A 27,263-nucleotide genomic window follows, 5' to 3' on the forward strand; every position below is an offset into this window, starting at 1 on the left:
TCTCAATGGAAATAAGCAAGGACCCAATGGAAATACGGAAGGACCCAATGGAAATAAGCAACGACTCAATGGAAATAAGCAAGGACCCAATGGAAATAAACAATGACCCAATGGAAATAAGCAAGGACCCAATGGAAATACACAAGGACCCAATGGAAATAAGCAAGGACCCAATGGAAATAAGGACTCCAATGGAAATAAGCAAGGACCCAATGGAAATAAGCAAGGACTCAATGGAAATAAGCAAGGACTCAATGGAAATAAGTCACTTTGTCTAACTTTTTTGGGTGTTATCCTAGGTAATCTACATATATGCTGCTAGATATGGTAATTTATGTAACTGGATTTATATGTACCTGTAAAAAATAAACTTACTTATAAACTTACTTACCTAGGATAACCTCAAAAAATGTCAGACAAAGTGACTTAATGGCTCTTGATCCATGGAATTAGAGCAGTACTACAATTCCTTGAATCAATCCTGAATGTCTTGCATTTCCCAAGGCACTGCAATCATGCATGTTCTGCCAGAAATGCACTGCTTAATAATGTTTCATTGCATGTAAAGTACATTCTGTATACTGTAGAAAGAAGTATAGTTTGTATGTGACCTTAATACGCTTAACACTGACAAAACCTACTATATTATGTTTGGTAGCAGAGCAGGAGTTGCGCAAATTAACATTAAGATCGACAACACTATAACTGCCAGACATAATGAGGGCAAATTCCTAGGCATATATACTCGACAACAACCTGAATTTCAGCACCCATATCCAACACATAACCAAAAAAGTATCCAAAACGGTTGGGATCCTCTCCAAGATATGATACCACATGCCGCAAACTGCCCTTCTCACACTATACCATTCCCTTATTTATCCATACCTCACCTATGCTATTTGTGCTTGGGGATCAACTGCAGCAACACACCTAAAGCCAATAATAACCCAACAAAAAGCCGCAGTAAGAATAATCACTAAATCCCATCCCTGGCAACACCCCCCCCACTCTTCATAGATCTAAACTTACTCCCTGTTCAGTACATCCACACTTACTACTGTGCAATCTACATCTACAGGACCTTAAATTCCAATATTAACCTTGACCTAAAACGCTTTCTTGATAGTTGTGACAGGACCCACAGGCATAACACCAGACACAAACATCTCTATGACATTCCCTGTGTCCGACTAAACCTTTACAAAAATTCAATGTATGTCAAAGGCCCTAAAATCTGGAACACCCTACTTGAGAACTCTAGAACTGCAGACACATTCATCACCTTCAAAACTACCATTAGAAAACATCTTATCTCCCTGATACACCCCGTCAACTAATTACATGAATACCACCTGGTGGTTCACACTTACACTTACTCACCCATTTGACCATAAACACAGAAATATAAATCTTAATCTTAAAATAATGAATCCTAACTAGTCATAAGTTGGCCTGTGATACTCCAATACTGAAACTATGTATTGTGCCAAAACAAAATCATTCACATTGCTAAACTCACAAACTAGTATTTAGTCACTTAGCCATAATACCAACTTACCTCATAATTTGTAATATTTTAAATTAAAGAATTAATCTAAGTCTGCCCGAAATGCCTAGCCATGCTAGGTGTTCTAGTGGTACACTCTGTAATTATTATTTTACTACATGTAAACCACACAATAACCAAATTCTGTAAACTCAGCATTGTAATCCTTATAGAGAAAAAACTTGATTTGATTTGATACAGGCGCTGTATAACCCCACAGGTTTAGCGCTCCCCCGTCATAATAATAATAATAATAATGAGTTAGCCCTTAACACCCACAACAAGAGCTGCTTCAGCACCACGTTTCAAAATTGGGTGTAACTGATCTTGCTTTTATATTTTTAGGCGTGACAGTATTGCTGTGTCTTCTTTGATGTTGTTACTGTTATATCAACGTTTGGTAATAGTGGAGAGCCGGTCCTTGTGTGGGTTTGGTTATAATTTATTAAAGTGTGTCCCCTCATGGGAGGCTCCTTGATGCTGGTGAGGGGCTCTTGATCTAGGGAACTGGATCTGTGCTCCAGTTCCCTGAATACCTTCCATCCCCCCCCCACAGGCGCTGTATAATCCTACGGGTTTAGCGCTTCCCCCTTGATTATAATAATAATATGTTAGTGTGGGCATTATGTTGTGCAAATGTGACATTTTTTTTTCCGGTGCTAAATGTCAGTTATAGCAGGAGATTAATTTTATATTCTTAGGTTTGTGAGTCACCTATGATCACTGATGTGACTAGCACAACTACTATTTAAAAATTAGCGGTTATAGGACCCCAGTGGAAATTACAAGAACCTCAATGGAAATACAAGTCACTTTGTGACTTATCCTAGATAATTTATACTATGTATGCCCCTCAAGGAAGGTTCCTTGATGTTGGTGAGGGGCTCTTGATTTAGGGAATTGGATCTGTGCTCCAGTTCCCCGAATTAAGCCTGAATGCCTTCCACATCCCCCCCCCCCAGGCGCTGTATAATCCTCCGGGTTTAGCGCTTCCCCCTTGATTATAATAATAATAATATACTATGTATGATAATTGTACTTAGATGTATCTGTATCTAAATAAAGTTACACTGCCCATGACAGATCTAGATGATTCTTCAACCCTGACAGCCTACCATGAAGCCAGACTTGCTTGTTGACTGTCAGGTAAACCAGGTTGTTGCTGCTGGCAAGTCTTCCTTGCTATTACATGCTGGCTGATCACTACCCACTACACCTGGTAAACCAGGTTGTTGCTGCTGGCAAGTCTTCTGAATCATCACATCCTGGCTCATCACCACCAATTCCAGCTAATTTGACTTGATATCATTAACAACACTTGTGAGGGACAGTCGCTTGACATGTCAGTTACTTTATTCTTACTAAGCTAGAAGACTATGGGGTCGGAGATCATTATTGTTATCTCATTGACCCCAGAAAGATGAAACACATTCATCATTCAAATCACTAATGTTCTGCCAGCATTACATGGTCATTACAAGTCAATAGCCCTTGTGGCTTAGTGCTTCTTTTTGATTATAATAATTACAAGTCAGATGACTCTGAATTGTGACATCCTCACCCTTCAGAGTTTTTCTGTGGGCCCTTGTTTCTTACTCATTTATATATACAATACGTTTATATTAATTTTTGTGGCCATTTTGATACAATCCTTATTGATTGTCTTCTCTTGAAAGTTAATCGGAACTGGTCTTTTGGTGCAGGTCAGATAATGATAATAATATACAGTATCTTGATTTCTACAAGTATACATGTACAAGGTATATAGACCATAGCTGACATCAGTGACATATTACTGTATAGAAAGCCACTTCTTTTGCAGAGATTTTTAGGCAAATTAGGTCAGTTTTGTCCCAGGATGCAACCCACACCAGTTAACTAACACCCAGGCACCCATTTTACTGATGGGGAACATAAGACATCCGGTGTAAAAAAAAAAACATGCCCAATGTTTCTACCCTCGCCGGGAATCGAACCCAGACCATCGCCATGTGAAGCGAGAACTTTAGCCACCGTAGGATTTATTTTTTTAATTAGGCGCCTCCTGGACTAATTGGGAGATATCAGCTATTTTATTACCAAGCTGTAGTTTTTAGTTTATTGCCAGGGGTAATCAAACCAAACATTTAACTTATTCAGTGTAGCTCTCAATACATATGCAGTTTATATATATATATATATATATATATATATATATATAAAGTACAGATATTACTGTACCTGTTCATTACTGGTGGCAAAACAGTATTACTAAAGGCTGTACTTGAACCAGGTCTTTCATAACAATTTTGCCAGTAGAAATTTTAATAGAGTAAACTCTTGATCTAATGAAGCTTGATATAACAGACTTCTGAAATAAGACAAAATCCTCTAGGTAAATTGTGCTATTAACTTGTTTAATTTCAATGTTTATTTCAGGGTACTGTATCTGTAAAGTGTGTGCACAGTACTTTATTAGGCATAAAATAGTGTACTTTAGTTTTTTCATCAATTTTTAAGATTATTCTTATTAAACAGAAACTCAGATAATCTTCCTTATTAGACCATTATATCAAGGGTTTACTTTATCTTTTTTTTGTATGCAGTATGGATGTTTGCAAATAATTTCTGGCATTCAGAAACAAATAATCTTTTGTCTATCATAGAAAACTAACAGACTTTCTTTAATTTTTAATAGATCATAAGGAGTGAAAGCCGTGTTTCATCATGCCACAGACTCACAGAAGCATAGCTTTTAGTGGCAAAAAGAAAAAAGAGCAGCTTAAAGCTCGTAGAGAACGAAAAATATTAATAAAAAATAGGGAAGGTAAGATTTACGAGTCATTATTTAATAAACAACAATGTCTAGAAATACTCCATCCATTAAGGTTAAGAAAAGTTTTTTATTACTGACAATGTAGATTTTACAAGATACAAAAAATTAAATATGTACATAAAGTTTTTAACAGTACAATACCATGTAATGAAAACGCAAGAGGGGATTATTTAAGAGTAATTCTAGATAGAAGATAGTTATTGGATCTTCACGTAAATAAAATCATGAAAAACTTATACTAGACTGGCAAACTTCTAAATAACCTCCAGATATCTGAATAGAAAAATCCTACAGATTCTCTTTTGATTCTTTACTGATTCTAATTTTCTACTGCTGTGACTCTCCATCCTTTCACACAGTATCCTTCCTATCCCTTTCATCTTCTCTATCTCCATTATCTTTTTCACCTCTGCCATGCAGTGGTGAATGTTCCCTACAAGATTTTTTCATGAATACCAGTATAATAATAGTTTCCTCCTGTAACTAAACATAGGTATTTATACATTCTGATGCTGACAAGTAATTTTATTCCTTCATACATCTAGTTCCAGAACACCAGCAATCTAATTACCAGAGCAGATCAGAATCATCTGAGGCTGTCTCAGTTACCCTATCACAAGATGAGAGTGCAGAAGAACATGTGAATTACTTTGAGGATACCCAAGTCATTAATCAACAGCCCAGAGCCAGGGGTAATGTGAACAGGTGGGATATATGTAATTTGCTTTGCACATTGCTATGATATTTAATGTCAACATAGGATTTAGTCTGTAGTAATCTTACTTAGATTGAAATACAGTAAAATTGGATTTTTTACTAGGTTATATTAACTGTACTCTACTTATTATTGTGATGGAGACTGTTTTAATTAGCAGTGACTAATGGTGTTTGGAAGAGTTGCCTTTTTATTTAGATTAAGAAATATGCAAATTATACGCACAAAGAGAAATTTGCTGATGCTAATGTATTCTTTGTATCTATTCTTCTCCATGTACAGTATAAAAGTTATTTTGAAATCTCTATTTTAAATTTTCTTCATTCTTGCTTTACTGTGATTAAGCAGTTTTAATCATGATTTTCAGTTTGAAACACTTGTTTGGTAGGGAAGTAATGTGGTACACACATCATGTATAGTAACTAGTTAAAGTTTGTGAATAAAAGTTTGAAGACAGTTATTATAAGTGTTTGCTGAAGTATTCATATGATATACAGTAATGTACTGTGCATGAACTACTGCCCTATTTGTTACTAGAAAAAGGAGAAACCTAAAAGTCATTATATATTTATGAATCCGTGAAAGTACCATAGTTCAGCAAGTGCATGCAGCTCTTTGTCATCTTCTGTAAGTCTGTCAGTAGAGCGATGTTACAATTCAGAATACCCTTCAGACTGCAACATCCTTCCCCCCTTTTCACCTCTAAGACTCAAGTCCAGCTAACCGGTTTCCCGATTTACATGCTGTGGACAGAAATCAGACCATTGCCATACATCCCCAACCTTGTTCTGAAACTTAATAACTGTGGCCCATTACCAGGATCTCGTATAAGTATGAAGTGATGGTTTGTTCTGCTGCATGCTACTTCATCCCTCAGACACACTTGGACTGGAGAACATGCCATTAAGAGTAAGGTCACTTTAAGAGTAGGGTTACTTTACAAGCAGTTATTCTCCTCTGCTCCTGCCATAAAACTAAAAGTGGGTTCCTAGGTACTGTTAATTCACTCTAGGTTTTTCTTTGTATTAATCTGATTGATGCCCATAATTTTCCAATAATATTTGTTTTTGAATTGCAGGTATAATTTAAAATTTAGAAGAGAGACGCCTGAAGAGGTGGAAAAGCGAAAAGCTCTACATTATTCTGAAATTGACTTAATTCCAGAATATGAATTAGAAGCAACAACAGATCAGTTCTACCCACCTGGACTTAGCTATCCAAAGCGGCCACCCTGGAAGAAGAATGTGACAAAACATGAGCTAGATCGTAGTGAGAACAGACATTACAGATTATTCTGTGAACAGCTGAACAAGGATTTTGCTGGAGCTGAATTAAGTCTCTATGAGCTGAACCTAGAAACATGGAGACAGCTATGGCGAGTGACAGAAATGTCTGATGTATTACTTATTATTGTGGATGCTCGTTTCTCGGTAAGTATCAATACCAGTGTGGATGGTTTGCACAGCAAATAAAGATGTGCTGACACCTAGGTATAAAGGGATTTGGAATTTGCATAGGGCTTATCAAATAAATAATCATGGTGTATGTATGCTGTGTGTGTACAGGACAGTGGAATGTAATGGAATCAGTAATGTAGCTGCAAGATATGAAGAGACAAGATTCCACACTGACAAACTCAGTATTTTTCCTGACTAACAGAAGTGCTTCTGACAGTGCTACAAAGATCTATCAAAAGTTGGCCAATGCAGTGTTATAATGCTAGCTAATATGAAATCCAGTCTAGAGACTACATCACAGGGTTTGGATGGGTTGTTACTCAAGAATTGACCCTCAAGGATCCCACATCTCTTAACTATACTGTTTCACATGTATTAATTTGAATAATATTCAGTTAAGAGTATACATTACTTTGTTTCCTAGATAGTAGATTGGTAGACAGCAACTGCCCAGGGATGTACTACTGTCCTGCCAAGTGAGTGTAAAATGGAAGCCTGTAATTGTTTTACATGATGGTAGGATTGCTGGTATCTTTTTTTTCTGTCTCATATACTTGCGAGATTTCAGGTACGTCTTGAAATCTTGCAGGTCACACTACACATACATATAGAGTGGTACCTCGAGTTACGAACTTAATTTGTTCCAGAAAGTTGTTTGAGTGCTGTTACCAAACGAATTTGTTCCCATAAGGAATAATGTAAATTAAATTAGTCCGTTTCAGACCCCCACTTATAAAAGCACTTACAAAAATACACTTACATAATTGTTCGAGTTGGGAGCTGTTCAAAACTCGAGGTACCACTGTACAAGCATATATATACACACCCCTCTGGGTGTGTGTATATGTTCTTGTTTATTTCCACTTATCTCCAGGGAGAAGTGGAACAGAATTCTTCCTCCATAAGCCATGCATGTCACAAGAGGCAACTAAAATGCCGGGAGCAAGGGGCTAGTAACCTCTTCTCCTGTATATATTACTAAATTTAAAAGGAGAAACTTTCATTTTTCCTTTTGGGCCACCCCACCTCAGTGGGATACGGCCAGTTTGTTGAAAGATTAAGAAGATTGCTTTGTTTACAATTAACTGACCTCTTCAAGGGGGGCTCCTTGGCGTGGTGAAGAGGCTCTTGGTCTGAGGAATTAGACCTATCGGTCTTCTTCCTCAGACCGAACCTAATTACCCCCCAATCTCCCCTCCCCTATCCCATCCTCCCCTTTTTCCTTTCCTCCTCCTCCTCCTCCCCACTCCTCCCTTTTGCCCTTCCTCTTTTTGTCCTTTGGGATTTCTCCCACAGGCACGCTAGTTCCTAGGTAGGAGAAAGGGTACCGGGGTCCATCCCATTCCGTTGAGGTTCTTAGCGGTGGCGTAGTTTGCCGTGGAATCTGGATCGCCTGGGGATGTCCCGATCCCTCTCCGGTATCCCGGAGTAGCTTTGGGTGTCTTTCGGGCGACGAGTGTATCTCTGGAAGCCACCTTTCGGATTCCGGGGGTGGTGGCCGAAGGAGGTATGCTTTGTGGCGGATATCCGGCCGCCCTCTCTTTTGTCCACCGAGGTAGCTCGGCAGATGTGAGGTTGCTATCCCGGATTGTTAGTTTACTAGCATGATGGGTAGGGTATGGCACGGGTTCCATGCTGCATCTGCGCTACTTGCGGTGCTGAGGTCCTCTTGGGAGCGGAGGGAGATTTCTGGCCCTTTCATTCCTCCTAGGACCTATCCCTCCCCGGTCCCCCCTTTTTTTTCTTTTTTTTTATTTTTATTTTCTTTTCTTCTTTCTTTTTTTTTCTTAAAAACAAAAAGAAAGAAGTAACCTAACCATGGCAGCCCTAGTCCATGAACCTGGTAACCCCGGGCCCCTTCTTGATACCGCACCCCGTTCTGACCCCGCCTCGTCTTTGGACCACTCTTCAGACATTCCTCATGCCTCTGTACCTATTGCCGGTGCTATTTCCTCACCCGCTTCAGGTACTGAGGCCTCGACTGACTCCTTCGATTTATCGGACCTTCGCTCTCCTCTGACTATGCTTCCGGCCTCTCCCTCTACGGTGCGGCAATTTTCAAATCGCCGACCCGTTCCACGTCGGACCAACTCTGGTCCCACGCCTAAACGCCAACGACAATTACCTGCTGATGATACTTCTCCACCTTCTCGTTCTTCTCAGAAACGATCGACACGTCCTTCACTACCTTTCCACGCTCAGTTTCAGACTGAACAGTGGACTAAATTCTTCACTTTACGACCAACTTCCTCTACTGCCTATCTTTCTGACCATAGTATTGGCAAGGCACTCCTACGCCATGTTGGTAAAGATATTTCTTTTCATGCTCTTAAGAGCGGTACTCGCATCATTACCGTACAGAATGCTACCCAGGCTCATGAGCTCTCTCGTCTTTCCCATATTGATACTGTTCCTGTCACTCTTGAAAAACATCATTCCCTCAATTCTTGTAGTGGTACCGTCATTCTGCCCCATACCATAGTTCAACGAAATTTCCAGACATGTGGCACTGACATTCTAGAACAGCTGGAACTCCAAGATCTCCCAATCCTCAAGGTAGACACTTACGTTCTTCCTGCCCGTGGGCGGAGACGATACCCTTGCAATGTGGCTCGTTTAACTTTTGACAGCCGAGAACTCCCATCCTCAGTTTATATAGCAGGACATCGGTTACAAGTTCGAAAGGTGATCCCTACACCACAACAGTGTAGAAATTGCTGGCGATTTGGCCATCCAGCGAAATATTGCAGATCTATCGCCGAATGCCCAGTCTGTGGTGCCGATGACCATTCTAATACGTCTTGCAATCGATCTCCCTCTTGCCTTAACTGTCATGAGGCTCACCCTTCGTACTCTCGCCGTTGTCAGGTCTATTTAAACGAGCGGGAAATCCGTTACCTCAAAGAGACAGAAGGTCTCCCTTATGCCATGGCAGTTTCTCATCTCCGCCTCCAAGGGAGACTCCCACGTGTTTCTTATTCCCGTGTTTCAAAACGTCCCCCCACTTCTGGTATCCCATCTTCTACACCCACCTCTGTGGTTACCTCTCCCATAATCACTCCTGTACCTAATCCTTTTGCTGTCCTCGGCTCAGACGTCCCTACTTCATCGCCTCAGTCTAATCTCGCTTCTTCGAGTTCTCTCTCACAAGCCTCAGTATCGACGAGACCTCGTACGACACCTCCTCCCAATCGTCCCTCTACTTCTCAAAAGTCAAAAAAAGGTCCGGTAACACCTCCTACCCATCTTCCACCTCCTCATTTTACCCTCCCTGTCTCTGTCCCTAGTTCTTCCCCTCTCACTGGCTCAGTTACAAGTGCAGAGGTTCACCCTCCTCCTCATAATGTACCTTCCTCCCCTGTTCCCTCCCAAGTTTCTTCCTCTTCTGCCACCTCCCAGGTTCCTGCCTCCTCTGTCCCCTGCCACGCTTCTCCAGTTCCCTCCACCCTTTCGCCCCCTCCTACCTTGGTACAGTCCAATACAGTTCCAATCTTTACTCATCCTCCCCCTACCATTCCCAATATTGTCTCCCATACGACATCTCTGAATTCCGAAACACTTGAAGCAATCTCTGAATATATTGCAGAGACCAAACCGTCAATGGACACTGATCCACCTTCCGCTCTTTCTCTCTCCTCTGCTCCATCTGCGCAACTCCTTTCTACACAGCGCACCGTTCCTTCGCTGCTTGAACATTTTCCACTGCCTCCGCATGTGGACTTTTCTAACCCTTCTAGTCCGTAGGAACCCTTACCTGCGGATTTCAAGTATCTTTATCATTGCCAATCATGGCCTATTTACAGTGGAATATACGCGGCCTCAGGGGTAATCGGGGTGAGCTTCAGATGTTACTCTCCCAGTTTGCCCCTGTTGGTGTTTGCTTACAGGAACCAAAATTACACTCTGCTGTTATTTCTCACATCTCAGGCTATAATTTATTGTATTCTTCAGATCCTTTTCCTGATGGGACCTTTAATGAAAGTGCCCTTCTTCTCCGCACTGATATTCCGTACCATCAGCTATTTGTTCATACTTCGCTGCATTACACAGCAGCCCGTATCCACTTACATAGGTGGTATACGCTCTGTTCTTTATATCTCTCTCCTTCTCGGGCATTATCTATTCCGGATTTTGCCTTCCTTGTTTCGTCATTACCGCCACCGATTCTGTTACTTGGTGATTTTAATGCCCACCATTTCCTCTGGGGGGGTCTCACTGTGATTCCCGTGGAATTCAGTTAGAGGCTTTTCTTGCCACCCACCCCCTCCATGTTTTAAATACAGGTCCTCACACCCATTTTGATCCTCGGACTCATACTCTCTCTTGCATCGATCTCTCAATCTGCTCTTCCTCCGCCGCATTAGACTTCACTTGGTCTGTTCTCCCGGACTTACATGACAGTGATCATTTCCCAATCATTCTTACTTCCCCTTCATATTCGCCACCTCTTCGCACCCCACGCTGGCAATTTAATCGGGCAAATTGGAACCTTTACTCACACCTAACTGTTTTTAAAGAGGTTCCTTCTTCGTCCTCCATCGATGAGCTTTTACACCTCTTCCTGTCCTCCGTTTTCACCGCAGCTTCTCATTCTATACCCCAAACTTCGGGCAGGCATTCTCAGAAATGCGTGCCTTGGTGGTCTCCTGCTTGTGCTCGTGCAGTACGTTTGAAACGCGCTGCATGGGGCAGGTACCGGTACAATAGAAACACAGAGCGACTCCTTGATTTTAAACAGAAGCGTGCGATCGCTCGCCATGTCATCCGTGACGCTAAACGCACTTGCTGGCGAGATTATGTCTCCACCATCACCTCTGCTTCCTCTATGAGTGCAGTCTGGAAAAAAGTACGAAAACTGAGTGGTAAATATTCTCCTGACCCGGCTCCTGTTCTGCGGGTTGCCGGTGTTGATATAGCAAACCCACTAGATGTTGCCAATGAAATTGGCAATCATCTGGTCCGTATTTCTCAGGGACTCCATCTATGCCCCTCATTTCTTTCCTCAAAGTCTGTCAGAGAGTTAGCACCCTTGGACTTTTCTTCTCTCAGAGAAGAACAGTATAATGTGCCTTTTACATTTCAAGAACTGGAGGCAACGGTCTCAGCTTGTCGATCATCGGCAGCTGGGCCCGACGACATTCATATTCGTATGCTACAACATTTACATCAGTCAGCCCTTGCAGTCCTATTATGCCTTTACAATCTTATTTGGTCACAAGGAGTTCTTCCACAGCTGTGGAAATCCGCCATTGTTCTCCCTTTCCGCAAACCAGGCACTACGGGACATGAAACCTCCCACTATCATCCCATTGCTCTTACCAGTGCAGTTTGCAAAGTAATGGAACGTCTAGTAAATAGACGTTTAGTGTGGTATTTAGAGACACACAACAGTCTCTCCACTCGTCAATATGGCTTTCGTAAGGGATGTTCTACCATAGACCCCTTACTGCGCTTGGATACGTATGTTCGTAATGCCTTTGCGAATAACCACTCAGTTATTGCCATATTTTTTGACCTTGAGAAGGCATATGACACAACTTGGAGGTATAATATTTTAGCCCAAGCCCACTCCTTAGGCCTTCGAGGCAATCTACCATCCTTCCTTAAGAACTTTTTAACTGACAGGCATTTCCGTGTTCGGGTTAATAATGTGCTCTCCCCGGACTTTATCCAAGCTGAAGGTGTCCCCCAGGGATGTGTTCTGAGCACAACACTTTTTCTCCTTGCTATTAATGATTTGGCCTCTAGTCTTCCATCAAATATTTGGTCATCACTCTATGTTGATGACTTCGCTATTGCCTGTGCAGGCGCTGACTGTCACCTCCTTACAGTTTCTCTCCAACATGCAGTCGACCGTGTTTCCAATTGGGCCACCACACATGGGTTTAAATTTTCCAGCACTAAAACCCACCAAATCACTTTCACTAGACGCTCTGTCATCTCCGATCATCCTTTGTACCTCTATGGCTCCCGTATCCCTGAACGTGATACAGTCAAGTTTCTGGGCCTCCTCTTTGATCGTAGGTTATCCTGGAAACCTCACATTACCTCTCTGAAGGCAACTTGTCACAGCCGGCTGAACCTTCTTAAAACCCTTGCTCATCTTTCGTGGGGAGCTGATCGTCGAACCCTCCTTCACCTACATTCCACCCTTATTTTATCGAAACTTGATTATGGTGACCAGATCTATTCAGCGGCATCTCCTGCTACTCTCTCTAGCCTTAACCCCATTCATCACCAAGGATTACGTTTATGCCTTGGTGCTTTTCGCTCTTCCCCTGTCGAAAGCCTCTATGCAGAAGCGAACGTTCCATCCTTATCTGATCGCCGTGATGCCCATTGCCTGCGCTACTATGTACGCTCTCATGATCTCCGCAATCCTTCCATTTATAGAATGGTCACTGATATTAGTAGACATTCTTTATTTGTTCGCCGCCCCTGCTTACTCCGTCCCTTCTCTCTTCGCCTTCATTCGCTCTTGTCTTCTCTTCAACTACCACCTTTCTATGTACATGTAGCATCTCACTTTTCCCTACCCCCCTGGGAAGTTCCAGCTGTTCGAGTCTGTTCTTTCTCCCTCCCTTGCTCGAAAGCCCAACTGTCTACGGTCGCTTCCCGCTCTCTTTTTCTTGACCACTTTCACTCTCATTCTCATGCCATTGCTGTGTACACAGATGGCTCTAAGTCTTCTGACGGCGTAGGATTCACAGCAGTGTTTCCGGACAGCGTCGTACAAGGGCATTTACTATCTTCGGCTAGTATTTTTACTGCTGAATTATATGCCATCCTTACAGCACTTATCCGTATCACATCTATGCCTGTGTCATCATTTGTGGTTGTCTCAGACTCCCTTAGTGCTTTACAGGCTATACAAAAATTTGATACACCTCACCCCTTAGTCCTCCGTATCCAACTTTGGCTACGCCGCATCTTTACCAAGCATAAAGATATTGTTTTTTGTTGGGTCCCTGGTCATGTTGACGTACAGGGCAATGAACAGGCTGACACTGCTGCGCGGTCAGCAGTACATGACCTACCAGATTCTTATAGAGGTATTCCATGTACGGACTATTTTGCTGTAATATCTTCCCACCTTCACACCCGTTGGCAACAACGTTGGTCTACTATGCTCGGCAACAAACTTCAGTCTATTAAACCGAGTATAGGTTACTGGCCGTCTTCTTATCACCAGTGTCGAGGTTGGGAGACTACTCTCTCCCGTCTTCGCATTGGCCATACTCGTCTTACTCATGGATATCTCATGGAGAGGCGTCTTGCTCCTCTCTGTGAGAATTGCCAAGCTCCATTATCAGTCAGCCACATTCTGTTGGACTGCCCACTTTATCAACGAGCACGCAGAATTTACCTCTGTCGTCGTCTTCGCCCCGCTGCTCTCTCTTTACCTTCCCTTCTCGCTGATGGACCCACCTTTCATCCGGACTCTCGTTGACTTTTTGACAACGACTGACTTACTTCACAAATTCTGATACTTTCAGCCCTTTCTACTTCAATCTCTTGCTACCCTCTACCCCCGTACTATCCCCTACCCCGCTGTTTTCTGTAACCTGCTGATCATCCCCCCTCCCTTCTGCCATCCAATTCCCTTGCTTCCTTCCCTACCCTGCAGCGCTGTATAGCCTTTGTGGCTTAGCGCTTCTTTTTTGATTATAATAATAATAATAATACAATTAACTGAGCAATTCAGTTATTTTTATCATATTCTGCAAGCTTGTCATGAGAGAGTTTAATGGGGTTTGCCGGTCTTCATGAACAATGTAAATAATGCAGTGGTAACTGCCAATGTTTAAAATATTGGTTCATTGGTCCATTATTTCCAATAATATTGGAATAAAAGCTGTGTATTACAACACATTGTTTATGTTATACGCTCCATGATATTAAAACAAACTATAGTGGAGCCTTGGTATGCATCCTTAATTCATTCCAGAAGGCTGTCTGAGTGCTGCTCCGTTTGAGTATCTAATGAGTTCTTCCCAACCAATTTTCTGTTTGGTTGGCTGTTATCACTAATCTTTGTAGGCCCCCATGGTGACTTATTTATACAAATAATACAAAAAAACACCAAAAAATGCGAACACAAAATAGTTTACAGCTAAGTTCTGGCAGGTTGTATTTGTTTGGTCGAGTGCTGAGCTTAGTTCGAGTAGGGAGCTGGTTGTATACTGAGATTCCATTGTAGTTCTTTTAAAACCTCTCATGTTGTGCTTCTAAGGGTTAGTGAACAGTAATTTGATGTCGTGCAGCTTTGTTTCCTTTCATAAATAATACAGTTACCAGATCTCTGTATCCATTCCCTCATAAAATTAATTATTTTATACACCTACTATCCGACTTATGACCTGCTCGACATATGACCACTCGACTTACGACCACATTTTTTATGCCAAATTTCTAGGAAATAAACAACTGTTTGTGTTGAACACAGTGTTTATCCTAAACCTTACGGTATAAAATACAGTACTAACAACATAAAAAGTAAAGGAAAAAATGAAATACCAAAATAAAACAATAAAATAAAATCATTACAAAAGTGTGATGTTGATATTCAGTAGTAAAGTTCGACTTACATCCATTTTGACTTACGACCGGTTGGTTGGAACCAAGCTTGGTCGTAAGTCGGATGGTACCTGTAACATACACAGTGAATGTATCGAGGATTTAAAACACGTATAGTAGAGCTCTATTTAAAATATGTTTTGGTATACAGTGTAACATTTCTGATGTCTGCTGACATACACGCACTCGTCTGCACTTGATACAGTTGAGAGAATTAACCCTTTGACTGTTTTCGACGTATAAATATGTCTTACGAGCCAATGTTTCTGACGTATATATACTCAATAATTCTAGCGGCTTCAAATCAAGCGGGAGAAAGCTGGTAGGCCCACATGTGAGAGAATAGGTCTGTGTGGTCAGTGTGCACCACATAAAAAAAATCCTGCAGCACACATTGCGCAATGAGAAAAAAAAACTCTGATCGTTTTTTTGGAATAAAACACTGACTTTGAGGTGTATTTTCGTACAGTATTTATCGTTGTATTCGCGTTTTCATGGTCTTAGGTGATAAAATGGAAAACATATTACAGAAATAGAGATGATTTTCATTACTTTGACGATGAAAACGACCTTGAAACTGAGCTCAAAGTAGCGGAAATGTTCGATTTTTACCAATGTTCAGGAGTAAATAAATCACACCACACGTCCAATACACGTCAACTGGGGAGTCTAATATTCTTTCACTAGTGCACTGATATTATTTATACCATTTTTACAATAATGCAGTAGTCTGCATAACAGTAAATTTTGTATTTTTTTGTATGAATAAAAAATCAAAATAGAAAGCAATAATAATATAAGAGGGGCCTAGAGATGTGACTAATGAACAGAGCATATGTTATTTTAGTGCCACGAATGTCTACCTTGTTTATTCTGGACCCTATTTTGAAATTGGCATCTTTTTTAGTTTGCATGAAATTGGCCAAATTGCCAATTTCTGACCACCATATTGGGTAGTCCAAATTAGTAAATGGGAGGTTTCTTGTACTCAGCTGATAGATAAAATGGAGTTCTAAGGAAATAGCTATGAGTTTGGTCAACTGGAACAATGGAATTGGCTGAAAATAGGGCTCAAAGTCGGCGAAATCGCCGATACGCATATGTCGCCGAGACCGCTAACTTCGCGGGAGCATAATTCCATGAGTTTTCGACCAAATTTCGAACTTTTGGTGTCATTACCATCGGGAAAAGTTTCTCTATCATTTCATAAGAAAAACATTTTTTTTTTTTTTTTTCAAAAATTGAGCGACATAGAATGACAGTTTCAGAAAGGGGCCTGAAACAGTCAAAGGGTTAAGCAGAATTCAGATGTATTGTTAATTATCATTGTTTCAGAATGAAGGGGTCAGTATTTACATGCACTTGAGTTGATAGTCTTTTTCCAGCTCAAATTCCTTCACCTTAGAGTAACCATCAAGCCCCCTTCCCACTAGAGAAGTGATATAAAACATTGTAATCTCCTTTCACCTATCCTTTGGTCCTGCTACTCTGTCTGGTTTATCTGTAAACTTATTCACACTTAAAATCAGAGGCGTCGTAAGGGGGGGGCGGACCGCCCCGGGTGACACCATTTAGGGGGTGACACCACAGAGCCTCTAAAGAAGGTGACACTAATGCACCAAACAGTGCTGCACTAACATAAGAGAAGACTCCTTCGTTTCTATATAGCCTATTATATATTAACAAAGTACAAATAAGCCTATATAGGGAAAATCATTGATTTTGATGATGTGATAGATGATTTTGCATAATTGAAGGCAAGGAAATGTAAGATCAGATTCACTGAGATGTTACCTGTACTCAAGGTCGAATGTAAGATCAGATTCACTGAGATGTTACCTGTACTCAAGGTCAAATCAGAACTAGTGTTTCTCTGATACTGCAATGTTTTTCTTTATTTTTCAAGTTTTTTTTTTTTTTTGCATTGTTGAAGTTGAATAAATGTAGGATCTGTTGCCTGTACTCAAAGTGGTATTTGAGTTTATGTTTCCTCAATATTCTCCTGTTTGGTTTATGGCCCTTAAATGTTCTCATTGCTAAACATTAGTCACTCACTGGTCATGCAGTAATGACATAATTGGAGTTTAGCCCCCCTCCTATCATCCTTGAATTTCATGGGGGTGACACCAAAGATGCTGCCCCGGGTGACACCAACTCTAGTGACGCCTCTGCTTAAAATCTGAACATTAATGTAGAAGATTTGATAACACATTGTGCAGTATATGGTCCCTGGCAGACAAAAAGAAACCTGATTCTTCTTAAGTTTGGTATGCATATTATCAGTATATATATTACCACCATTTTATAACAGAGAATTTGATCATAGTAAAATTTAAGCCTCATTATTTTCTTGAGTAAACTTTCTAATGAACAATATATCAAATGAAGAATGAGACACTTTTGCAACATTTGGGAATTTTTATTAAGGAATAAAGATTCCCAAATGTTGCATAAGTATCTCAATATCCAACTTGTCTTTTTTTTTTTTTAACCGTTTTTGTCACAATTTATCAAATAAATCAGCTACAGTATATCAGTTACCTAACTACACAAGTTATTTGTTTATTTTGCATTCTCACATTCATTTCTTTCTTTCAACACACCGGCCGTATCCCACCGAGGCAGGGTGGCCCAAAAGGAAAAACAAAAGTTTCTCCTTTTACATTTAGTAATATATACAGGAGAAGGGGTTACTAGCCCCTTGCTCCTGGCATTTTAGTCACCTCTTACAACACGCATGGCTTACGGAGGAAGAATTCTGTTCCACTTCCACATAGAGGTAAGAGGAAATAAACAAGAACAAGAACTAGTAAGAAAATAGAAGAAAACCCAGAGGGGTGTGTATATATATGCTTGTACATGTATGTGTAGTGTGACCTAAGTTTCAGTAGAAGTAGCAAGACATAACTGAAACCTTGCATGTTTATGAGACAGAAAAATGGACACCAGCAATCCTACCATCATGTAAAACAATTACAGGCTTTCGTTTTACACTCACTTGGCAGGATGGTAGTACCTCCCTGGGTGGTTGCTGTCTACCAACCTACTACCTAGATCTCACATTCATGTACACTAAAAATCATTTATTGTTTTTGAATTGATTGTAAAGATTGTAACATTTTTACCCTAACAGGTTGCTCAGTTCCCTCCATACCTGTATGAACATCTTGTTGAGCAGGAAAATAAAGGAATTATTCTTATCTTAAACAAGTGTGACCTTCTGCCGCCAGCTGTAATTGTGGCTTGGGAAGAGTACTTCCATAACAAGTTTCCAAGGTTGCTTATTGTTCCATTCTCATCAGTGGAGGGCTATGCTTTCAGGAAAGGAACACTGAAAATATCTGCTGAAGGCTCTCTGAGGCTTGTTGATGCTTGCCAGAAGTTGGTTGAAGACTCAGGTTTGTTTTATTAGTATACACTTGATATACAGGGTGCTAATTTTTGATGGGATAGACCAGTAAGCCAACAGGCCAAGCTTCACTCAGTTTTCATATGACTTAGACCCACATCAGGAAAGATGTTTCTCCTGGTAAAAATATTAGCCCTCCACCCCCAAACTACTTTAGTAATATCTATTCCTGTGTACAGTATCATAAAAGAAATTTTATTTATAACTGGAGAGATTTTGTACACTGTATAGTTAATGGTATTCCACAGTTGATCTCAATCCTTGGAGAAGGAAGATAGAAGAGGAGAAGGAAATGGAGAGTGAGGTCAGCCAAGAGTGTAAAGCTACAGAAGGCATGACAGTGATGCCTCAAAGTACCAGTCCCGAAGTTCATCAACGTTTCAAGGATGGCGTTCTTACCATAGGAACAATTGGTCATCCTAATGTTGGAAAATCCTCACTTATTAATGCACTCATGGGAAAAAAGGTGTTTCTTTTTCTTTTTAAGTAATTGTGTATGGAAAGTTCAAGAATACTGGCAAATTTATAGTTGTGTCAGATCAGACTGTTCCCTTCGAAGTTTCTTCTACCCTACCTTATAAGTTATTCAATATTTACATATATTCTCTCTCACTGTCTTGTTATCTTTGAATGCTTTCTTTGCATGCATCAGAAATACACAGGAAAAGGAGGTGTCACAGAGCAGCAATGTCTGATGGCTTTCAGACATTTTGGTTTATTGACATGCATAATTTTGTTGAGATGCATAATTTGTTAAATGTTTAGGTTATATTATTTTTGTTTCATGAATGTTTTCGGTAGTAAGAGTTGCAGATTATTCATGAATCTACTGTAAAATGCATTTATGAAGATAATAAATAAAAGAAAATGGCTGACTAATTGAACATAAAAAAATTTGTTTGAGAGTTAGGAGTCATGTTGGAGAAATCTGTAATGTGTAAAGAAACTATGGTTGATCAGGTTGTACTGATTGCATGTGTGTTGGTAGGAGAGCTGAACTGCCCCGCCCTAATGGAATATACTTCTTTTTTAGGTAGTGAGTGTGAGCAAAACTCCAGGCCACACCAAACACTTTCAGACCATTTTCCTTACAAAAAATGTCAAGTTGTGTGACTGTCCTGGTTTGGTGTTCCCATCCACAATCTCATTACCGCTGCAGGTGAGTCACTTCTCTCTCCTTTATGCCTTAATTTTTAAATAATGTCATAAACTTATAATGCAGTCACTAATACAGTGGTCCCTCGTTTTTCGTAATTAATCCGTTCCTGGAGGAGCTACTATAAACGAAATTTACGATTTGCGAATCTATTTTCCCCATAAGAAATAATGTAAATACAATTAATCTGTTCCTGATACCCAGAAGTATTAAAGCAAAAAATTTTTTTACATGAAATATACATGTAGTACATAAAAAATACAATGGAAAATGATGAATGAAACATTAACAGCATAACACTTACCTTTATTGGAGATTCTTATTAGTGTATGGGAGACTGGAGGAGGAGAGAGATTGGATTGTTTACAGTTTGGAAGGGAAATCCCCTTCCAGCAACACCTCAGGTACCAATTGCTTCTCTGGGGCTGCTTCTCTTCTCTGTTTCTTAATGCCACTAGGACCACCTTGAGAGTCACTCTAGTCCTGTCTCGCAAAGTAACTGTGGAGAGAGCTCTGTTTCTGGCGTCTCTTTAACACTTCCCTAAAATGGCCCAAGACTTTGTCACTGTACATATTTCTCACCTTCTTTACCACAGGCTTGGCACTAGGAGCTTTCTTTGGAGCCATGGTAGCTTATTTAGTACTTGCAAGCGCTAAAATGAGTGGAATATTATGAAATATTTCGTAGGAGCACTTGAGGGGACCTTCACTCACTGGTAAACAATGCCAGACTGGCTGGGTAGGGAGGCCTCCCCGGCTCACATCGTACATACGCGTCCCGGACGAACTACTATTTGCGAGTCAACCTATGAAAAGCGAGTCCATGTTTATACGAAAATACCCCTATGATTGGCGAAATTTACGATTGCCGAGAACTACGAAAAGCGAGGGACCACTGTAATTTGTTTTAACAACTCAGAATTCAATGAAAATATTAGACTTCAGTGGTGATGACTTTCTAAGAATGTTCAAAAAAGCTAATTTGACTCATAAATAAGTCTACTTAGATCATTTTTTTAGGGGGGGACATGTATATTTCATCATTAATGACTGAAAATACACAGTAATTTACATCCTCAATTAAACTTATTAATGGTAATTGGTCTATCTAGATATATTTTTCCATTCTGTTTGTATTTTCTTCATGCCCTTTAATGTACCATAGTACAGTAATAATAATTTGCCTTCTACCGTGTTATCTCTGTGTCCAGTCATAAAATTTTATCTTAATCCACTCATCTATCCAACACCTTGTCTTCCTCTGCCATTATACATCATCTGTTACTCTCACTTCCTCATTTTACTTTTTAGCACTTCATACAATTAATGAGGCATTATTGCTTATTCCAAAATCCTCTTTAGACTAATGATTGTAGATGTGTTAGATTTTATCTGCTTCTCTTCATGTCTTGCAGGCCTTGTCAGGGCCAGTTTCTTGGCCCCAACTCCTTACTGAGGTAACCACAAAAATGATTCACTGCAGGAGGCCATAATTGACCTCAGCTTGCATTTATTGTTGATTGGGCACTTCAATTCATGATACTTTCATGTGCATAAGTGCATTTTTTTTTCAACAAACCAGCCGTATCCCACCATGGCAGGGTGGCCCAAAAGAAAAACTAAAGTTTCTCTTTTTAAATTTAGTAATTTATACAGGAGAAGGGGTTACTAGCCCCTTGCTCCCGGCATTTGAGTCGACTCTTACAACATGCATAGCTTACAGAGGAAGAATTCTGTTCCACTTCCCCATGGAGATAAGAGGAAATAAACAAGGACAAGAACTAGTAAGAAAATAGAAGAAAGCCCAGAGGGGTGTGTATATATATGCTTGTACATGCATGTGCAGTGCAGGCTTTCATTTTACACTCAGCAGGACGGTAGTACCTCCCTGGGCGGTTGCTGTCTACCAACCTTCTACCTCTAATAAGTGCATCTGCAATATTAAATTTACTCTATATTGCTCCCCTCAAGAGAGGTTCCTCGATGCTGGTGAGGGGCTCTTGATCTAGGGAATTTGATCTGTGCTCAGGTTCCCTGAATTGAGCCTGAGTACCTTTCATCCCCCCCCCCCCACAGGCACTGTATAATCTACAGGTTTAGCGCTCCCCCATGATTATAATAATATGCCATATTGCTAGCATTTTATAAACACGCACTGAGTAAGGCGACCTGAGTGAGGGGAAGGAGCTGTACCTCTCCACACTTGACTCTTAAGCCTAGTATGGGTCAGTGAAAAATCCTTGGCACGGACTTCCAGGATTTTGCACACAACTTGATGTTTCCATGCTTATAGAGTTCACCATGAAGGCTTTTACAAGTAATATAAAAAAACAGAAGTACTACTTCAATGGCATTTAGATCAAATGGCTTTATTAAGTGTTGCTTTATAAGAGGGTTTGCTGCATCTCATTTCATGCCATTTCATTCAGTGACATTTCTTCTATGAACTTAATTACCTCTGGCCTCTCTTTTCATTGTCCATGGTTTGTGCACTACTGATCTCAGTTGTTTAAATACCTATGCCCTTTTCATTACTGCACTGTACTTTATTACACATTTTGATATGGCACCTCCTCCACATCCATGTAATTCTTGGTACCACTCAATTTGTTTCTTTTGATCAGGTGATGCAAGGTAGCTATCCCATATCTCAAGTTCGTGATCCAATAAACGTTGTTCACTATATTTCCTCAAGACTTGATATTCCTAGGCTGCTCAAGCTATCTAATATGGAACTTCAGGACTCCAGATGGACAGCATACTATATATGTGAAGGTAATTTGATTACTTATTATCCATGAATTACAAGCCTTAAAATATTTGTAGGACTAATTACAATATAATAATTCTTTTTACTTATTCATGAATTACAAGCCTTCAAATATCTAAAGGACAGTAATTACAGTATAATTATTCTTTTCTCATAAATGATTGTATTTTTTTTTAAATGAAAATATACTCTTAATACAGTAAGGCATCACAGATCTGGACTGGTCAGAGCTGAGGTTTTTCGTAATTTATGAGTTTTCCAGTTGTTTGAAGCTCTAAATCAGCATGTGCATATACACACATGCACAGTATAAACATACCTTACAATTGGGCCATGCAAGCAGACAACTGCTATAGTAAAAGGAGTTGTAATAATGTTTGTGATAGACCTTTCCTGTTTCCAGAAATAGTTTTTATGCACTGCTTGGCTCCACTCAAAATTTAGGATAAGAATCAATGTATATGCCCAATATGCCTGTGAAGGGAAACAGATTTTACAAAATCATAAATATACAATACATAAGTCTGAATTACAAATGCTTAATGTGGGTTTTGAAATAAGCAGTTAACTTTATTTTGTAATTTCCTTGCATTCAGACTTTTTTTTTTTTTTTTTTTTAACAAGTCGACCGTCTCCCACCAAGGCAGGGTGACCCAAAAAGAAAATACTTTCATCATCATTCAACACTTTCACCTCACTCACACATAATCACTGTTTTTGCAGAGGTGCTCAGAACACAACAGTTTAGAAGCATATACGTATAAAGATACATAACATATCCCTCCAAACCGCTAATATCCCGAACCCCTCCTTTAGAGTGCAGGCATTGTACTTCCCATTTCCAGGACTCAAGTCCGGCTATATAAAAATAACCGGTTTCCCTGAATCCCTTCAGTAAATATTACCCTGCTCACACTCCAACAGATCGTCAGGTCCCAAATACCATTCATCTCCATTCACTCCTATCGAACAAACGTGTAAAAAAGTCTGAATGCAAGGAAATTACAAAATAAAGTTAACTGCTTATTGCAAAACCCACATTAAGCATTTGTAATTCAAAAGCTAATATTTATTCACATCAAACCAAAGTTTGTTTCTAAAATTGTACATGCAAAATCCTCCAAGAACATAATCTCTGTAACTACGGAGAATTTAGTGTACTCTTTACTATTTATTGCTGCAACAAAGTTCCTTGTATGATATATTAATATTTATACAATTTTAACAGCTTGGGCTATAAAACGGGGATATCACACTCGTGTTCGAGGTGGGCTAGATGTCTCAAGAGCAGCCAATGAATTGCTTCGAATGTGTCACAATGGCCAGAAGTCTCTCGTACTGTATTTCAGGCCCCCAGGCTACTGTCAGACTAAAGGTAATTGAAGTCAGGTGTACTCATAACACGTGAATTTGAATTTCAAGGCAAGACGAGTACAAGTACAAGAGCCACACTGAATGTGTAATGTTCCTAGGAGTCACACTGTTGAGAGAAAATAATCGAGGGGGTGTCAGATAGTACAGTAGGTGTATAATATTGATGCATATTTAATTTTAACTCTTTCTCTTGTATAAATTACTAAATTTTAAAAGAGAAACTTTGGTTTTTCTGTTTTTTAGGTCACCCTGCCTCAGTGGGATACAGCCACTTTGTTGATTTTTTTTTTTTAAATTTTCTGGGAATTATGCTCAAGATGATGATCTTCATATATAGCTTCTTTCCCTTCCTCTAGAACATCCTTTTTACATTTCCTTTTTGAGGCCTTTCTCTTGTGTAATTTTTCGCTATCCCTTACAAAATATTAGTTTTATCACTTCTCATATTTACTCTACTCCTTTGAACTCCTTGCAGAATAATTACCCATAGACATCAGTCATCTTACAGCATTTCTTAATTCTGTTTTCAAATCAGCAGGATAATTTTTAATTCTTTGTATAATCTTAATATCAGTGCATTTACCTCTTGTCTACTTTTGAATAAATATTTAATATTGCCCCTTGGTCCATTCCAGTTTCACCCATCAGTTAGGCTTTTAAAATATGAATTTCAAAAGATTCTGCCTATCCCATCTCCTTGTTTCACTGTTGTAGGTCTGTGTAAAGGTGTTTTAGATCTGTTTGTGCATCCATGATTACCTTTTTGCTTTTCATTATCCTTCCTAGGGAGCCAATCACTTTTTTTTTTTTTCATCTTTCTTAAATGTACATTGGGTACCATGTACATTGTACTTCTAGGGTACAGTCACTTAGTTGCAATATTCCCTTCAGCTCTGGTTTTTATTTGCAGTTTTTATGGTGTCATCTAGATAATACATAATCATCAGCTAGATTGGTAAAAACATGCTATTCACTCATTCCCAGTTTTTAACACACCATCTGTTACCCATCAAGGTAGGGTGACAAGAAAAAGAGAACACTCTCATTCATTTTTCCACACATTAAACAATTGTTTCCCCGATTGGATTGTGTAGTGTTAAATTTGGCTTTAATCTTACATTTTTATAAAAAATTGTGATGCTGTAACATTGTTCTTATTATTCTGTATTTAATCCTTGTGAGTCTTGAAATATTTACAAAGTTATTTTTTACCTGTTTCAGAAAAATTTGAATCCCATCCTCGGGTAGAAGATATAAAACTCATCCAAGGAATTCATGCCCAAACTATGGAACCAGTGCCTCATGAAACAAAACTGGATGAGGAAGTGGAGGATGAGGAAGATATAGTAGAAGACATGGAGAAAACAGAAAGTGAAGAGGAAGAGGAGTGCGAGTCTGAAAGTGAAGAGATGAACAGGACCAGTGTAGTTAACAAATTTGCCGTACTAGGTGAAGATGATTAAAAATGTTCAGATAAAGTTCTTGTTTTTAATATACCCTGTTAACTTTAATATTATGCAATTTTCACAAGTTTTGAGAATGTGATTAGCTTCACGATGTCAGATCAAATCGCACTTTGCTAGTGTGCAAAGTATCACAGCATTTGTAATTGCTGTTCACCATTTACATACACCTCCACTCTTTCTAAAAGTAAATTATAATTTACAGTGCAAAATTATTATTATTATTATTGTTATTATATTCAAAACTAAGTGCTAAATTCACAAGGGTCATACATATAGTGCCATAATTTCTTGGACGAAAAGCATGAAACCTGGTTCAGATTTTTATCTTTAAAATTCTGTAATTTTACTATGCCCCTTCTTAAGACGTGCCATGATGTTGAAGGGCTTTTGGCCCAATGAAATGGAGCTATTCTTTCAAATACATATAAAAGCCTGAAAACACATATACACTCATAAATTAAGTGAGCAATAGAGCTAGGCCTAAACAATGCATATACAATACACATACTACTGATAATATTTTTGTCCTTAGCTTATAGTGAGTGATGAATATATTTACTGTAGGAAGTCTAAATGAACAATGAGTTTAACTGAAAACTGTTGTATTAGTGAAATGCTGTAAAGAGGGGGCCTGCATGACCCTTGTCGGTTTAGTACTTTGATAATAATAATAAACTGGGGCCCACCAGTATTCCTAGTACTATACACTCACATTGTTTTAGTAATAGGACTATTCTCTCTGCTAAGTGTTTCCCATCCAGTTTTGCAATTTCCTTATTATGTAACATGTATCCTTGCATAGTAAATGCAATTTTTTGTTTTTAATCAATGTTTGGTTAATGACAACACCAAAGAGAATGTGATGCCACCATAAATGCTTGATTATTATTATAATAAAAAAGAAGCGCTAAGCCACAAGGGCTATACAGCGCTGCAGGGCAGGAAGGAACCGAGGGCATCAGGTGGCAAAAGGGAGATGGATGAGTAATAGGTTACGGATAACAGCGGGGAAGTGGATGGTGAAAGGGTAAGGGCAGCAAGAGACTGAGCTAGAAAGGGCTGAGGGGAGTGCGTAAGGTATCATCAGAGTTTGTGGAGTAAATCAGTCGTTGTCAAGAAGTCAATGAGAGAGTCAGGATTAAAGGAGGGTCCATCAGCAAGAAGGGAAGGTAAAGAGAGAGTAGTAGAACGAAGACTGCGTTGGAGGTAAATTCTGCGTGCTCGTTGATAGAGAGGGCAGTCTAACAGAATGTGGCTAATCGATACTGGAACTTGACACTGCTCACAGAGGTACAGGGTGCCTCTCCATGAGATACCCGTGAGTAAGACGAGTGTGGCCAATGCGAAGACGGGAGAGAGTGGTCTCCCAACCACGGCACTGATGACAAGAAGACGGCCAGTGACCTATGCTCGGTTTAATAGAATGAAGTTTGTTACCAAGCAGAGCTGACCAACGTTGTTGCCAACGGGCGTGAAGGTGGGTAGCTATTGCAGCAAAATAGTCCAGAAATGAAACACCTCTATAGGAAATTGGTAGGTCATGTACTGCTGACCGCGCAGCAGTGTCTGCCTGTTCATTGCCCTGTACGTCGACATGACCAGGGACCCAACAAAAAATAATATCTTTATGCTTCGTAGAGATATGGCGTAGCCAAAGTTGAATACGGAGAACTAGGGGGTGAGATGTATCAAATTTTCGTATAGCCTGTAGAGCACTAAGGGAGTCTGAGACTACCACAAATGATGACACAGGCATAGATGCGATACGAATAAGTGCTGCAAGAATGGCATACAATTCAGCAGTAAAAATGCTAGCTGAAGATAGTAAATGCCCCCGCATGATGCTGTCCGGAAACACTGCTGTGAATCCGACGCCGTCTAAAGACTTAGAGCCATCTGTGTACACAGCGGTGGCATGAGAATGGGAGTGGAAGTGATAAAGAAAAAGAGAGCGGGAAGCCACCGTAGGCAGTTG

General features: G+C 39.8%; 1 protein-coding gene across 2 annotated transcripts; it reads left to right on the plus strand.

The window, feature by feature from the left end:
• Window positions 1–1,793: 1,793 nt before the first annotated feature.
• On the plus strand, window positions 1,794–25,300 carry Ns4 (Nucleostemin 4). Of its 2 annotated transcripts, none has more exons than XM_053799548.1 (10): window positions 1,794–1,864; window positions 4,227–4,355; window positions 4,910–5,069; window positions 6,158–6,509; window positions 18,247–18,511; window positions 18,771–18,988; window positions 19,556–19,681; window positions 22,303–22,453; window positions 23,677–23,823; window positions 25,044–25,300. In XM_053799548.1, the coding sequence occupies exons 2-10, from the start codon at window positions 4,256–4,258 to the stop codon at window positions 25,283–25,285; spliced, it is 1,761 nt and encodes a 586-aa protein (XP_053655523.1). In that variant the 5' UTR covers window positions 1,794–1,864; window positions 4,227–4,255; the 3' UTR covers window positions 25,286–25,300. The 2 variants fall into 2 exon arrangements, with proteins under 2 accessions (XP_053655523.1, XP_053655524.1); XM_053799549.2 differs by having other exon boundaries at window positions 1,855–1,949.
• Window positions 25,301–27,263: the final 1,963 nt, after the last annotated feature.

Source organism: Cherax quadricarinatus, chromosome 84, assembly GCF_038502225.1.
Source record: "Cherax quadricarinatus isolate ZL_2023a chromosome 84, ASM3850222v1, whole genome shotgun sequence".
NCBI classification, from domain to species: Eukaryota; Metazoa; Arthropoda; class Malacostraca; order Decapoda; family Parastacidae; genus Cherax; species Cherax quadricarinatus.